Source organism: Papilio machaon, chromosome 25 (assembly GCF_912999745.1).
Source record: "Papilio machaon chromosome 25, ilPapMach1.1, whole genome shotgun sequence".
Taxonomy (NCBI): Eukaryota; Metazoa; Arthropoda; class Insecta; order Lepidoptera; family Papilionidae; genus Papilio; species Papilio machaon.
Genome location: NC_060010.1, coordinates 3,971,319 through 3,988,082, shown reverse-complemented (window position 1 = coordinate 3,988,082; position 16,764 = coordinate 3,971,319). Strand labels below are relative to the sequence as shown.

Below are 16,764 nucleotides of genomic sequence, written 5' to 3'. Positions count from 1 at the left end.
AACAGATATATATTTACGCACAGTTTCCGAAAATTTCAATACATTATTCAAACTTTCGTGAGACATTATCACTAACTTATATAGAAACGGCTAAAACACTCACGTATATATATCCGGTGTCGTCACCGTCTAGTTTCGAGCCCTTCGGGGGCCCTTCATCAGGGTGAGTGGGACTGGTATTATTTCGCGGACGCGGCCCGTCGCTGTGAGCGACTCGAAACTAGTCGGTGACGACACCGGATATATATACGTGAGTGTTTTAGCCGTTTCTATATAAGTTAATTTCAATACACTTATTCAAGGAATACTCCTAATAATTTAGTCGCGCCATCAAATCGCTTTTATGACACTCATGAAAGTTTTAAAAATAAAAATTATGCAACAACTTTACTAGATATTGATTGCAATTGAAATTAATTAATCTTAGAAAATTACGTATTATTTTTGGAAGTTTTATATCAATATCAAAGATTTACTTAGAATACTCAAGAACTAATTACATGAAATTATGTTGAAATACAAATAATGTTCTTCAGTAATAATAGTAGAAATACAAAGCACTAGATGACACTTTCTCCGAAGTAAGGTTGGCGACAGGCAGACGGCTGGCCGTAAAAATTAAACCACCTAGTGCGCCGACCCCACATTCCAACAGACAGGGTATGATGACAAGTACTAGTTAAAACCAAACTAAAATAATGAAATTTATGATTTAAGCAATTCAATTTAATTAAGGTTATAATAATTACCTTCCTAGTGTGCCGATAGAATGGCATATAAATGTTTTTGCTTAATTCGTTAAAATGAAAATTAAGGAAAGGTGAATTTCAGTGGTAGTCATTAATAAAGATTACTGTGACAGCGACGAACTAAAATAATCTATAGCTGTGGGCCATAAACAGCGCGGGATAAAAATCTAACATTAACTCACGATATATATAATATTATAAATACAAATTTTTAGATGTACGGATGGATGAATGGATAGATGGATGTTTGTTTGAAGGTATCTCCGGAACAGCTCAACGGATTTTGTGAAATTTGACACAGATAAAGAACATAGTCTGGAAGAACAGATAGTCTACTTATTACTTGGCGCGCCGACCCCACATAGAGTGGGACAGGGAGATGATCATGGTATAGTCATAGTTGTGAAAAATATTACCAATTCAAAAATCAAATAAAAATTACATACATATAGATTTCAAAAACTTCATGGCCTCAGATTTGGAAGCAGAACGTCCGTCCTTTTGTTATCACTGGTCAGCTAAACCATTAAAAGCTTAGCGCGTGAACACACAGGTGAAAATTTACGAGAGAATTGCTATTGCATTTTTCATTAAAATTGTGAATATCTTCGTTAATTAAAACAAGTATGATAAAATACATGGCGACGTTTATATAAAAATTGCTACACTCATTATAATTTAAAATATGATTTTAGATTTAAATTTTTACTGTCATTTTTTATGTAAATTTCGACTGCCGAAACTCATTTACTAAAATACCTATACGAGTATTATCATTCCTTCAGTTTTAACTGTACACTTCGACTGTATAATTAAAACAGATTGTTTCAGTCCTTTATGTAAAGTTGTATACATTTTTTGTATCCATACCCTATTCCATCGGTTCCCTAAAATTAATAGATAAATTGTACGAGAAAAATATTTTCAAGCAGAATAAATTCATCGTCGGAAACGGATACAATAAAGAATGGATAGCAATAAAGTTTATGCTGTAATCTAGATTATACTCGTAGTGTATACTTACCTTGATAATTTTACTCAACATTTTGCTAATTAATATTGTAAATTTCGGAACCAATTTGTTTTTTATTGATAAATGGATAATCCATTCTCAATTTATCTTCGGCACAAATTAATCTGTATTTATTTATAAAGTCATCATTATCATCAACCTGTCCTTATCCCTATTGAGGGTCAGCACAGTATGTACTACTTCTCCATACATCTCTATCAGCCGTCATATCTGAATTTACACCCTTCTTACGCATATCCTCTTTCCCACAATCCATCCATACTTTCTTTGATCTTCCTCTACCTTTATTCACATTCAATCTCATTACTTTTTTGTTATATACTACGATAACATGTTATTTAATTATAAAGTATTGACACAAAAACAACTTAAAGAAAAACGTTTCATTATTGAAATAACATGTAGTTGTATGTTGTGATATAAATCACCAATATTTATATTTGTCGAAATAATGTTCTATCTTCTTCTTCTATCTACCTATCTTCTCTCTATATATATATAAAAATGAATTGCTGTTCGTTAGTCTCACTAAAACTCGAGAACGGCTGCACGGATTTATCTTATCTTAGTCTTGAAATGTTCGTGGAGATCTAGGGAAGGTTTAAAAGGCGAGAAAAAATTCATACCGCTATTAAGTTTTTTTTTTTTACTGTACGCGAACGGAGTCGCGGGCGACAGTTAGTATACTAATAAACATAGCCTATAGGTGATAGTGTAGCTTCCCAACAGGGACAGAATCTACTTAGTTTAGTATAATGTTATATTATATTTACTTTACTAGCTATAGCCCGCGACTACGTTCTCGCGGAATAAAAAAAATAGCCTATTTGTTCTTCCAGACTTTGTTCTACATCTGTGACAAATTACATCAAGATCCGTTGTGTTCCAGAGATACCTTCTAACAAACATCCATCCATCTAAACCTTCGCATTTATAATAATTTTAAGATTCTATTATAATATAATGTTATATTATTAGTATAGGACGATTGCACTAAAGGAAACGTAATCAAGAACAATTAGTTTGATAATTCGATTTCTATTCCATCAAGGTAATTGGTCTGATTTCATCCAAGTCGTAGCGAATGTCCCATTTTCTTCTTCAGCCGAAGTATCGAGGTCGGCCCTATCCACCGGAGCCAGCTCAATTGTCCGCATCTCTGCTCGCTTGCCATTGTTTTTCCTTCCATTTCACGTAACGATTTATGCAACAGTGAACAAGCGAAAATAAACCAAGTATTATACTTCATAGATGTCACCTATAACTTCGTGTATGTGAAATTTAGTAAGAACCTCAGTTGCTTGTATAAAATTCTAGACTGTAATATGGAGTTCTGGACTATTCTGGAATTATGGGTAACAAAATACATACAAACTTTCGTATTTTTAAAACTTATAAGATGTTCAAAATTATCTGTCCAAATAGCCATCTTACATTTATTTAAGTGTATAAGATTTGTCCAATAATCGTTAATCTAGGAGGCTATTATTTATTTTTATATGTGACATTTCCAAAGTGAAGAGGATTAAATGCAAAGTGAATTCAAATTGCATTTAAATAAATATCTATATTTTTAAAGCCTTAAGACTTATGAAAGAAAAATACATAAACAATATATTTTATTAAACTCGAAATCAAACAAAGACAAAAATGTATTTCTAAGTTTTATTTGCTCGTTTATGAGATAAGATTAATACAATTTACTTAGTCTATCAAACCAAGCTGAACAAATCGGTACCGACAATTGCATAGACATAAGAGCGATTTTCATGATTCCTTATAGAATTTATGAAAAAAGGAAGTTTTTTTTTTTAAGAATGATCCCAAAGTTTTTTTTTTTAATTTAGCGAGCTATAATTCGAATTACATATTCATGACACACGTAACCCTCCAGTAGCAATAAAAAAAACTTAAAATACTCGTAAAAAATTAACACGAGCGTGCCTCGCTCTTGCATAAGTATGTAATAGACCGTAATGAACAAAAGACGGCGATACACCGTTCGTACCGAAGCGTATATAACCCTTCTGGCGTCAAGCCAAATTCCAGTCGGTGTAGTGTAGAACACGTCACAATCAAACAGAGAGCCGTGCTAAAATATATCTGAGTACTATAAAAACATACTTCAAATATGACTAACTTATCTGAACTCTTCGAGCACAACCCACATTCAAACAAAACGCAAAAACAAATCAAAAGAGTGTAGTATTAAAAACAAATTCAGCAACATAATGTTTCGTTTATTACAAACTAGCTTTTACCCGCGACTCCGTCCGCGCGGAATAAAAAATAGAAAACGGGGTAAAAATTATCCTATGTCCTTTTCCTGGTTCTAAGCTACCTGCCCACCAATTTTCAGTCAAATAGATTCAGCCGTTCTTGAGTTATAAATAGTGTAACTAACACGACTTTCTTTTATATATATAGATGAATATAAAGATAAAATTGTGCAATAAAATATTAACTAAAACAATTTCCTCAATGCATCATACTTAATTGGCAATTCGTTTTAATGGGGCATAATATTAATTGCCGTACCGAGCGAATTTTAAGCCTAACAAGTCGTTAAACGAACGAATAACTTTACGTACCCTTTGAATGTTTAACTTAAATATAATTTCGATACAATCCTTTATTAATATTAAAGATTCTTCGAATACAGAGCGCAATGATCTTTAAAGCAAAAGACATTAAGCTTCAGCAGTCCTGGGAAATTTTCATCTTAGAATCCTTATTAAACCTTAAAATTAGTTACTTGGAAAGATCTTTTTTTTTAATATCAAAAGATGGCAAACGAGCAAACGGCCACCTGGATTTGCCGCAATCGCGAGGCAACCGTTGCCCATAGACATCCCCAAATGCAGATGCGTTGCCTACCTTTAATTAACGGAGAAGGGGACGCGTCCCCTCTTCTGCCAAATCCACTTCCTTTTCCCATACTTTCCTAATAAGAAAAGGGTGGGAAGGGAAAGAGGACTAAAATTAGGCCTCCGGCACCACACTCATCAGACAAAACGCGGAACTGCTTCCACTTCACGCCTGTCTTCTGTGTGGTCGTGGTATTGCACTGGTCGATCCGGCCAATTCGTGCACCCAACAAATATTGTTATCGCGGGATCTACCACTATTATACCTATGTCATATTAATATTTTATATTTAAACTGTTCTTTACTTTTTATGGTATAGTTATTTATTAGAAAAAGTTATTTTTAAATTTATTGGAATAATTAATCTATATTAACTATTACAATATTATTATTATTACAAAATTTATAGTAAAGAAGTAGACAGAGATTCTTTAAATTAGTTCCAATAGAAATTCCAACAATGTCTATTGAAGTTTCCAAGTCAATAACTGGATTTGGAATCTAATTTCTTCTCTGAGCGTGACGTACACGTCTAGTGAATTGCGATTAACTGAAGCGGATGTTTATTGCTTTAAAAATGTCTCTCATGTTTTGTACAAATTTAACGTTTGTATAGTAGTATTATTGTATAGTAAATATAATATAGTGTTAAAGTAATATTTATAAGAAAAATTAAAATTCCTTTAATGTAGTGAAAATAAAATGTCAAAATGAGGGCTAGGATTTCGTTGACTACATTCCGTTACACTTTTAGAACGTTAGCTTAACTGGTCCTAGGTAAGTTACAACACTGCGATCCAGTACTAATAAAAATAGCGACTGTTGTGCTTCGAATCAATTATCATTGTCTTTAACAAATTAGTCTTTATTACAGGAAACAACTTCGAAAAAGTAATAAAAATTATGCTAATGTTATTTAATGGCAAAAGAGTCATTAACGTAAAACACGATCTAAGATAGGACCAACTTGTTGCTGACTAACTAGTCTAATTTCTATTCCGCTATGAAGGAAATCATTTTCTTCAAATTAATTTTAATAAACTTATATTATATTAAAACAGCAAGAATATTAGCCATATTCCCAACTCCGTCTATAAGTCATCAAACTGTATTTCGGCCTTTAACGCAAGCACTATCAAGAAGAGGCCATGAAGTTACAGTTGTAACCACAGATCCAGTAAATTCAAAAGACCCAGATCTAGTGAAACTAGTTGAAATTGATTTGCATAATGTTTCTTACAGAACAACTAACGGAGATATATTTGAAATATATGGTAAGGAGGAAAGTATGTATACACAAATATTTATGTTTGCTAACCGGTTTACAAATATATTTGAAGAACAGTTAAAAACAAAAGAAATGCAAAAGTTGTTGCAGAAGAATGAAAATTATTATGATCTATTAATTCTTGAAGCCTGCAGCAGACCTGCTTTAGTGTTCTCACACATATTTAAAGCACCAGTTATTCAAATAAGTTCTCTTGGAGGTATGTTATTTAACTATGAAGCGTTAGGAGTACCAATACATCCAACAGTGTACTTTACAACACTGCGACAAAATTTATATAACCTCTCATTGTGGGATAAATTGATGGAATTTAAAATATTTCTGCAAGTTTATTTTTCACATTTTATTTGTGAACATTTACAAAATGCAATGCTGCGAAGATATTTTGGAGCTGCCGTGCCTCGTATCGCTGAATTGAACAACAATATTCATATGTTACTTCTCGCAACAAATCCAATTTGGGCAGGAAATACACCGGTTCCGCCTAATGTCATTTTTATAGGCGGAATACATGAAAATCCTGACGAGAAATTGTCAGAGGTAAGGTACTAAATAATAACACAAATGTGTTAACGAAAATAATTACGTATTGCATAATTCGAAATGGCCTGGCATTAATGGTAATGTAAAATTTTAATTAGCTCAAAATGCAGTTTAAAATTTGAATTTTTAATAATTTTGTTTTATATTGAGACTATTTTTAAGCCTACATTATTATTATTCCAGGACTTGAAATACTTTCTAGATAACTCGAAAAATGGTGTTATATACGCTAGTTTTGGATCCAATGTAAAAACAAATAAAATCAATGCCAAAATTACAAGAATTTTGGCACACGTATTTACTGAATCAACATTAAATATTATATGGAAATTGGATCAAAATGAATTACCGAAACAAAGTGATCATATAAAAATTATGAACTGGCTCCCACAGGCGGCTTTGTTACGTAAGTATTTTCTTAATGACGTGCAATGTGAAGTGCTAAATCTCCAATAGCATCAGCGTCTCGACCTGTACAATGCCACGACCACGCAGAAGCCACCACCTTAAAATATTTCAGCCTTTTGTCTGCGAAATCTGAGATATAACGAATGAGAAACATTGATCTTCCGAATTCACAAAGATTGTGTATTTCAGGACATCCAAATGTTAAATTATTCATAACTCAAGGAGGCTTGCAGTCAACAGAAGAGGCCATAACAGCTGGCGTACCATTAATAGGTATACCAATACTAGCAGACCAGTGGTATAATACGGAACAATACGTACACTTCAATATCGGTGTAAAGCTCAACTACGATACATTGAATAAGAAGCAACTGCAAGAGAGTATTTATAGACTTACATTGGATGACAGGTCAGTAAAAATTTGATTTTTGACTAAGTTTATGATTAAGGTACATTGGTAGGAGTATGTGTAGGAAGAGATTAATAGATTGCGTGATGACGATAAGAAGGGAGTGACGACTTAATAGAAAATAAATCAATCTGGAGGACAAAACACTGGTGCGTGGACTCCACATAGCGTGGGATAAGGACCAGATGTTGATGATAACAATTTTAAGCTTATTAATAAAATGTACATAAAAATTACAGTTAAATACATAAAAGTGTGGTTTCTGAAAGATCTAATATTAGTTATACAGTCTATCAGAAACTGAGAGTTAGCAAATCATATACAGGATGTTGACTTTTCATTGAACATTATCTATAAAGGTGTTATAAGATTTAAAGCAAAAGCAACAATGATTTAATAAAACAATTTTATACTTTAGTTATAGGAAGAATGTTGTTAAGTTACGGCAGCAAATACTTGATCAGCCCCAAAAACCATTGGAGAGAGCTGTTTGGTGGACGGAATATGTACTGAGAAATGGCGGAAGACATTTACGTTCACCTTCTGCAAACATATCTTGGATCAGTTTGGAGTTGGAGCTTCTATTCTTCCTAACTATTGTATTTCTTATATTGTATGTTATGTTGAAGATTATAATAAGAATAACGTGTAAGGTACTTGGCAAGATGATAATTTGTAAAATAAAAGAGAAAAATTCGTAAAAATCCCTAGTTATTATTTCGAGGTAAAGTTTTAATAAAATGTTAATTTAATATTTTTGCAGTATTTTATTTAACTTCGCCTGTTAAATAAAAATCGCAATAATTTCATTAAACATAAAAAGATCAATTAAAATAAGCGGCGCTTACAGAAGTCAGCGGCGACGTCTTGATTCTCACGTTTGAGCTCGTCAGAAAAAAAAACTGTATAAAATATCATTAGTACAAATAATAGAATAAGAAAACAACAAGAATTATAAACACTGCACTGCTAAGATTGCTCTGACAAATTTCCTAAGATTTATATTTAAGTCATGAATGTAGTATGAGCCACGAAATGGGCGATTCTATTTGCTACATTAAAAACAATTGAAAGGGTTTTCAAACAAGTCCACCAAAAGACGATAACGTGAAAAATAATAAAGTAATTTATTAAAATTAGAAACATGTCATTGGCAATATTTATTTTAATAATATCTTTTATTGCGTCTAAGAAAATGTTTTATTGCCAATCGCTTTTCGCCTAGCCCAACCTATAATTTACTTTACACTCCCATCTGGCCATTGGCCGAAATTGGTTAGGATAAAATGGAGGTGATAATTCTGTTCCGTCGTGACTGGAATCCCGATGGTTTAAATTTTGTTTAATGGACAATCGATTAACCCATTGCGTGCCACTGTTTAAATTTGAATACTGAATTCATTGACCCCTATACATTGACAGGGTATTTTGTGCCTATTTGATTTTCGCCATTTTGCGCTGATGGTTGTGGCTGTGATGAGAATTCAAATTTATAATAGAGATAGAATTCAGTAAATTATTACAAAATTTAATCAATGTAATGGACATTCATTTAACCTATATATACTCTTAACAAAATTGTAGTGTCTGTATTTAATATTGAAAAAATATATCATATTTCGTTCATATGCCGTATTTTCGTAGCTAGTAGCGAAGTATTTATTAGATTACTAGTTGACGCCAGCGACTCCGCCCGCGCGGAAGAAGATACTTAATTGATATAATATGTATTCTTCTACACTATGTTCTACATCTATTCAAAATTTCAGCGAGATCGTTTTAGGCCTTCTGAAGATGCCTTCTAACTAATATCCATAAATCCGTCCATCTAAACTTTCGCAATTATAATTCTAGTAAGATAAGTGTGATAGAGACATGATAACGGCGTGTTTAAAATCTTCACTGGTATTTTTATTGTTTACTCAATTGTTTTATGTCGATGTAATGACGACCCAAAATAATTATACAACAGTTTTACTATTACGATCATTGTTAGAAGTATTTTTCTCAGAGATCTGGGTCTGCCCACGCTAAATAAGTCAACTTATATAAGAGAAAGAAAACTAGAATACCGGTATAATATAAAGCCATTAAGCGAGAACGTCATTAAATAACAATCACAATTAAAGTAATGGTTTAAATACTGTAAATTAATGACAAATAAAACAATAGCCTATACAACTATTTTTGTTTTGTCAGTTTTCTTTTAGTATTAGTCTGCAGAGACAGCAGTAAATATTCGTCTGTATTATCTTTCTAGTAGCTTCCAGTAGTAGTTTAACTAACGTACAACTGACGCAGTGAACCGAAGTGGACTTTTGCCTCTGACACAAGTTTCCAATTTTCTCGATCGACCCAGTCCTAGACTTGGAGCAGCCATAGAATTCATTTAACCAGCGATAACTGGAAGGATCAATTGGGCGTCAACCACTGGACGGTAATATAGTGTGTTAAAAATAGTTGAAAAGCAAATGTACTTACAATGCTTTTAATATTCATATTTGTGATCGGTACATCAACAACACACTGTGCAAGAATTTTGGCTGTATTTCCAACACCATCTATAAGTCACCAAATTGTTTTCCGACCGTTGACGCAAGAACTTGCAAGAAGAGGTCACGAGCTCGTCATTTTAACTCCAAATCCAGCATTCGCTAAGGGACGAGCTCCGAAAAACATAATTGAAATAGACGTCCACAATGAATCCTATGCAGTTAAGAATGAGACGACGAAAGAAGCCTATGAAAAGGATACAAGTTCATTCAGAAAAGTTGAATTGTTATCCCAGTTATTCGTCAGAGCCTTCAGAGCACAACTGGAAAACGAAGAATTTCGAGCTGTAGTAAAATTAGAAAAAGATTATTTTGACTTGTTACTTATAGAAGCTTGTGCAACCCCTACTTTAGGATTGTCACATATATTTAAGGCACCAGTAATCCAAGTCAGTTCACTGGGAGCATTAATGAGTAACTATGAAGCTCTTGGTATTCCTATGCATCTCTTCTTCTTCCCAACGAGCGTCCGCAAGAGAATTCATAAGCTATCATTAACAGATAAACTTGCAACTCTTCTTGAATTTGCTGTTTCTAAATACGTAATGAGAACTACTAGAAATTTAGAAAATGATTTACTACGTGAACATTTTGGTGAAGATACACCTTCTTTGGATGAATTAACTAACAATATTGATATGTTATTCCTAAACACGAATCCTCTTTGGGCCAATAACTATCCAGTACCACCTAATGTAATTTTTATTGGAGGAATAGTTCAAAACACAAGAAAGGATCTACCTAAGGTATGACTGAGTTTGAAAACCTAATAGAGATTTATTTTGTGTACCTACAAAATATTATTCAAACGATAACATTATTGTTTCAGGATTTAGAAGGTTGGTTGGATTCGTCCAAAAACGGTGTTATTTATGTTAGTTTTGGTAGTAACGTAAGCAATAAGACATTTTCACAGAATACGAAACATGTTTTATCAAATGTTCTCTCAAATTTACCCTATGATATACTATTAAAATGGGATGAAGATAAATTAATAAATGAATCCAAAAACATTAAAATTGCCAAATGGTTTCCACAAGTGGATTTATTATGTGAGTATATGTGTATGTATTTCTATAACTTATTAACATGTAATGAGTAATACGATTAAATGGATATCTTGAAAGGTAGAGGACCACTCAAGAAAGTATGGATTGATTAAGTGACTGCTGATAGAGATGCATGGAAAATTATTATATGCTCTGCGTACCTCGTAAGTAAAAGGGTAGGATGATGATGAACTAGTATAACAATATATATATTTTTTACAGATCATCCAAAAATTAAACTATTCATAACACAAGGTGGCTTGCAGTCAACGGATGAGGCAATCGCAGCCGGCGTACCTATGATCGGTATACCGATATTTGTCGATCAAGCTTACAATACTGAACAATATGAACATTTTAATATCGGTGTAAAACTTAACTATAATGAACTATCGGAGGAAAAGCTTAAACGAGCAATTGATACCGTCATAGGCGACGACAAGTGAGTATCATTTTATTATGGTGCAAGTGTTAGAAGGGCACAAACGTACAAGCAGTAACCTAATTTCACTATAGCTACAATGTGGTGCTATACAGCGAAGAGACCACTGCCCATAGACCTCTCCAACATGCTGACGATGAGTCGCCTAGTTTAAATGAACAGAGGAGATGACGTACATAAAGAGGACATGTTTCCTTCCTCCACTCCTGAAGACTCCAACTGTCAATTGTGTTTGCGTGTATCATTGTGACAGCCTGTACTTTAGACGAATTTTATTCGATGCCTAATTACCCGTGCTGATATACCCCTATAATAGTCAATCAGACTTGTTTTTTTAATATTTGGCTGTTATGATAAAATTTGAAGTATTATTGGTAGTATTAATAGATAATAGCAGTGCAGCTAATACGGCTTTTAGTGTTATAATTTTGAGAGGTTTTGTAATCTGAAATATTTCATATATTCAATGCGTAAACGCATGTCAATTTGATAGATACCAGCTTTATCTTACTATTTTTTTACAGATATCGTAACAATATAGTTAAATTAAGGAACATTATGAATGATCAGCCACAATCACCTTTAGATAAGGCAATATGGTGGACGGAATATGTTATACGAAACAAAGGAGCACAACACTTGAAAAGCCCTACAGCTAATATCTCGTGGATAAAATATTTGGAAATTGAATTGATTGCTATTTTTACAGCAATATTCTTATTACTTATTATTCTTTTAATTTTAATTGTAAAGTTTTTTGTAAGAATAATCAATGGTATTTTCCGAAAGTTCAAGGTAAAAAGAGAATAACTATTAAGAAAAAAACATTATATTCTTTTAGAATAATAATTACTTTAATTTCGAATGTTTTTCATTTATTTTTCACGAAACTAAAATTACAGTAACAGATCAAATCTGTATTGTTATATATTTCAAAAAGTTGACATTGTCACTATTTGAATAAATATTTCCGTCATCGAATCATGTTGGAGGAGACATAAATTAATGGATGTTTCCACAGTACATAGTGTCCAATAATTGTTTAAAAAACTTAATCTAACAACATCACAAGATATATCAGATAACGTATATCAAATAAATAATTTTATTTTGATTAACTTACGCCTAAGAAGAAATAATAGCAAAGTGGTTTTTATACTTCTATTAACATTTCACCTACATATAAATTAATAGGCAACAATAAAAAAAGGGTTTAAATGAAAAAGATGGTGTACTAAAAGGTGAAAAATAATTATGCAGACTTTGAAGTACCAACATAATACCACACATCTATAGTAAAATAATAATAAAGCGTAAACAAACTTCTTTCAGCAGATGGATCAAAGCAATCACGGCATATCTTTGAATAATTCTTTTTATAATGATAAACTCTATAATTACAACACGCTTTAGGCGCTATATATTTTCACGCCATTTAATTTAAAGGGTGTATAAATTGAAAAAAAATATATCATGCAAGAAAGAAACAGAAATTGCAAACCAATAGCAGCAAAGATGGATGGTTACTATGGTAATGGTAATTTGAGTGAAATGGCAAAGGCCTACGTTGTCACGTGAGACTTGGAATTTTGTCACAAAAACGAATGGAATTTCATGCAGATGAAGCCGCACAGAAACTGCTAGAACACAATAACGATAAACAGCGAACCGTTCATATTCATACAGGAATAAAGATATTCAAATATATTTTACATTTTTTTCATTTTAATTGAATTTCTTCCAAATATCTTGATTGCATACTTGTACAAATATCTTATCAAGATAGATAACAAGGTAATTGTTATAACGAAGCTTAAAACAACTATGATGACTAATTCGATTTCATAATATTCGGTCCATGATAAATTAGAGGAGGGAGATTTGAGATGCTTTGCTCCACCGTGTCTGAGTACGTAATTTATCCACCACATGGCCCGCTCTATTGGAGGTTGCGCCTGATCTTGCATCAGAGAACGTAGACGAGCTACGTTGTCTTTATAACTGGAAAAAGCGATTATTAATTAATTAATAAACTAAATACCACCTGACTGTTTTTCAAATAAAAATATAAATAGTATGACACCTCATTCTTAACTAACGATGAAGTCTGTCGTGTTAACAAAATACGGATGATTAGTAAACTTTACAGTAGGCGCTTATAAACACTTTACAACAGGCGGTAATTTTTCACTTATTCTATTTCAATTCAGTATCACATCTGTTAGCTTTCATATAATCTAATTGTTTTAGTTATTTTTTCGCTAAATAAATAGTTCTATAACTGTGTCATTTATTGTTAAATCTTTAATTATTTTCAATGTTTCTAATTTAATATCATTTATTCACCTTTTATCATCCACTATTTTAGTTATTGCATCCTTCAGTTTATCTTCAGTTAGATTCTCAAAGTCTAATTGTATACCAATTTTATGATATTCATATTTTTCTGCGTTATACCACTGATCCCCTAGCATTGGGAATGCTATGAGTGGTACCCCGCCCGTAATTGCCTCGTCTGTTGACTGTAGCCCACCTTGAGTTATGAACACTTTAACATTTGGATGTCCTGAAATAATTTAAGTTCATTTATAATTTTATTAGTTTGTTAAACTCAGGCAGAGTTTGCCAAACGGCTGTGCGAGGCAAGAATACCCGCGATAATCGCAATGGTGAGTAATGTCAGCTATCAAGGCGATGTACTAAATATTATACTAGTTTAATATTCATTTTCCATTTGAAATACAAGTTACATTTGTTACTATGTTTAATTCTGCTGGTCATTTTTTCCGCATTGTGATTAAAAGATTGATAAATAAATAGTCAATAGATTTTATTACAACTAAGTTATTTTTATATAATTACGATAGTTGTTTTTTTAGATTACTATTATTAGAAAATTATTTCTGCGGTCTTAACAAAATTAGCAATAAATGATGATATGTAAGGGTATGTTTCAATTAAATTTTACTTCTTTTTTTAAATAATAATTAAAGTATTTTAGTATTTTTAGAGGTGATGAGGTCGAAAGATGGTACGCGCCAATTTATTAAATGCATATTTTTCCTAGCTGGTTAAATCCTTCCGAATCCACAGTTTCTAAAATTGTTACCAAATACACATGGTTAAATGTTAAGTGATTCCATTTGAATGCTGCTCGGAACTGCTTTCGTTAATTGAACTAACGTGTTCTCAATCAGTTTACCATCGAAATCCAACTATCGCTAAAGTCCTTAATAGTCGCGGGTTCTAAATAAGCACTTATATGGTATAACTTTCTCTGTTCCATCGATTTTCTTTAATAAAAGCAACAATCAGTAGTTAACAAAAGATATATTACGAGGTTAGTGTTAATATTAAAACCCTGTTACTAATAGTTTGAAGAAAAATTAAATAGGGCACAGAGTTGTGTGTTGTATATTTCACAGCCGTGATACTTACGTTCATCCCTATCTTAGGGTAGGCTCCGAGCTCCTTAGGGGAACGTAGAGTGGGCTGATGATGATGACTATCTGAACTGGTGCGTATAAGTTAAACTAAATTGTGACAGCTCACTCCTGTCAATATAAATCTTCTTTGTACTATAGCTTTCATGACATTTTGTATCCAAGTAGGTTTTATATAAATTCTGACAGAACCAAACCCTGTATCAGTGCCTCTCTCACCTGTGCAGGTATCCTTGTTCGACTATACTTATATACAACTACAGAAACACGTACATTACTAGTACAAGTTGTGTAAGTCAATATAAATTATAACGTTAAACTTAAACCTACCCAGAAACAGTTCTAACGAAGTATTGTGATTTGGTATAGATATTATGAATTTAGTTGTAAATTTCTCCTCCCTTAGGGATGAGGAAATTTGAAAGTTTATATGTATCAATAATAGTTGGGGAACTTGGAGGATCGGCAGAATGTAATGAACTTGATATGCGGTTTGTTATCCCTTGAGATATAAAAGATAATTTCTACTTCTTACTTAAAAAAAAAAAAAATTCGACTGTTACGACTTACTAGAATTTCTATTATAGATTATAAGACTGACAGTTTGTTTTTATGTTAAATTTGTTTGTGACGGTTTAGAGCTTGAACGAGTGAACCGATTTTACTTATACTTTTTTTTAATTCCGCGCGAACAGAGTTGCGGGCAAAAGCTAGTTGAGTAATAAAATAAAAAAATTAAAATTAAACTTGTGGTCGGTTACATGTAACTTAAATTATTTTTTAGTTTTAAGTGGTAATTTACTTGTTCATATTTTTAACATTAAAATAAACTGACTATTTTATCAAATATACTGTCTCTATTTTGATATACACATACCTGTGAGATTTCCCTTTAGCAGGATGCGAGGTCCCTAAAGAATTCCGGCCATTAGTCACTTCCTTTGCACCACACGTAACGTATATTCGTTTCCATATCCAGCATAGTTGTTGAGTACATTTTAACTATGTTATTTTCTGGATACGTGTAAACCTTTAAATACCTATTATATAAAATGAAAGAAAAAAAAGGTTATAAACATAAATTGATAAATAAAAAAGCAGTTCCGTCACTTATATTCTTAATACTGCCATTATTTTCGTCATCTTTCTTACGAATTTCACTAAGGTTCGTATAAAAGACAACGCGACTTACGCAGTACAATGTCATAGAGGTTCGTACACGGCACGTGCCTCCGACATTTCTATCACTCATCGCCAAAACCAGTCCCTAGAAACCTGTAAAGATCGTCGTAAGAAAAGTCAAAAGATGTTGGAGCAAATATATACAGTTGAAAGTAGTCGCTATAAATGTACTGACCGAATACACGACTTTCGTCAACAATTCTACGTCGTATGATTGGAGCGCGCGCAACGCGATACTTGCGACGCAAGGATACATTATTAGTTTCCAAGATTTAAGTTGCCTTGTGTACGAAGGGGATAAAATGGTCAGTATTTTTGTCAAGAATAATAATGCCACTTAATTTCAATATTGTTACCTTGACATAGAAAATAAGCCAGGGCTGAATATTGACCATCGAAATGTGGTAAAGATTAATTGAAAAAAGTCCTTAACTGTCCGCGTTCTGTTCTTACAATAATTATTATATAGAAAACTATATTTTTTTGTATACTGAGATAAACAGCTGGTATACAAAATAATGCACAAGACAAGATGTTTATGTGGGAAGGAAAAACAACGTGTCAAGAATATCCTCTTTACCTGGCGATTATGCAAAACGAAACAACACTAGAGGAATGTTTGAGCTGTTTTTTCTCAAATTTTTGTTATTTAAACATTTTTTTTCATTATAACGTAACATTTAAGACTTAACATGATACTAAAAACTTATCAAATTTTTGTTCTTTCAATATATAAAGACGTCGTATATAATGTACAATTAATTTCCTGAATCGCTTAAGAAAACCCGTCTGCATTCT

At 32.4% G+C, this 16,764-nt stretch overlaps 3 protein-coding genes across 3 annotated transcripts; 2 read left to right on the top strand and 1 right to left on the bottom strand.

Annotated features, from left to right (window-relative positions):
* The first annotated feature begins 1,128 nt into the window (after positions 1-1,128).
* LOC123722416 (UDP-glucosyltransferase 2-like) lies at positions 1,129-7,999 on the top strand. The gene is made up of 8 exons (XM_045684126.1): positions 1,129-1,137; positions 1,650-1,690; positions 5,710-5,936; positions 5,991-6,137; positions 6,285-6,478; positions 6,665-6,887; positions 7,079-7,298; positions 7,717-7,999. Exons 1-8 carry the CDS (start codon positions 1,129-1,131, stop codon positions 7,997-7,999), a joined length of 1,344 nt encoding a protein of 447 aa, XP_045540082.1.
* A 1,781-nt stretch (positions 8,000-9,780) lies between these two features.
* LOC106720345 (UDP-glucosyltransferase 2-like) lies at positions 9,781-12,151 on the top strand. Its single transcript, XM_014514998.2, has 4 exons — positions 9,781-10,596; positions 10,680-10,902; positions 11,122-11,341; positions 11,866-12,151. Exons 1-4 carry the CDS (start codon positions 9,781-9,783, stop codon positions 12,149-12,151), a joined length of 1,545 nt encoding a protein of 514 aa, XP_014370484.2.
* An 802-nt stretch (positions 12,152-12,953) lies between these two features.
* Positions 12,954-13,920, bottom strand: LOC106720438 (UDP-glucuronosyltransferase 1A5). The gene is made up of 3 exons (XM_045684125.1): positions 13,688-13,920; positions 13,103-13,342; positions 12,954-12,981 (listed from the first exon to the last, which is right to left on the bottom strand). Exons 1-3 carry the CDS (start codon positions 13,813-13,815, stop codon positions 12,954-12,956), a joined length of 396 nt encoding a protein of 131 aa, XP_045540081.1. The 5' UTR covers positions 13,816-13,920.
* Positions 13,921-16,764: the final 2,844 nt, after the last annotated feature.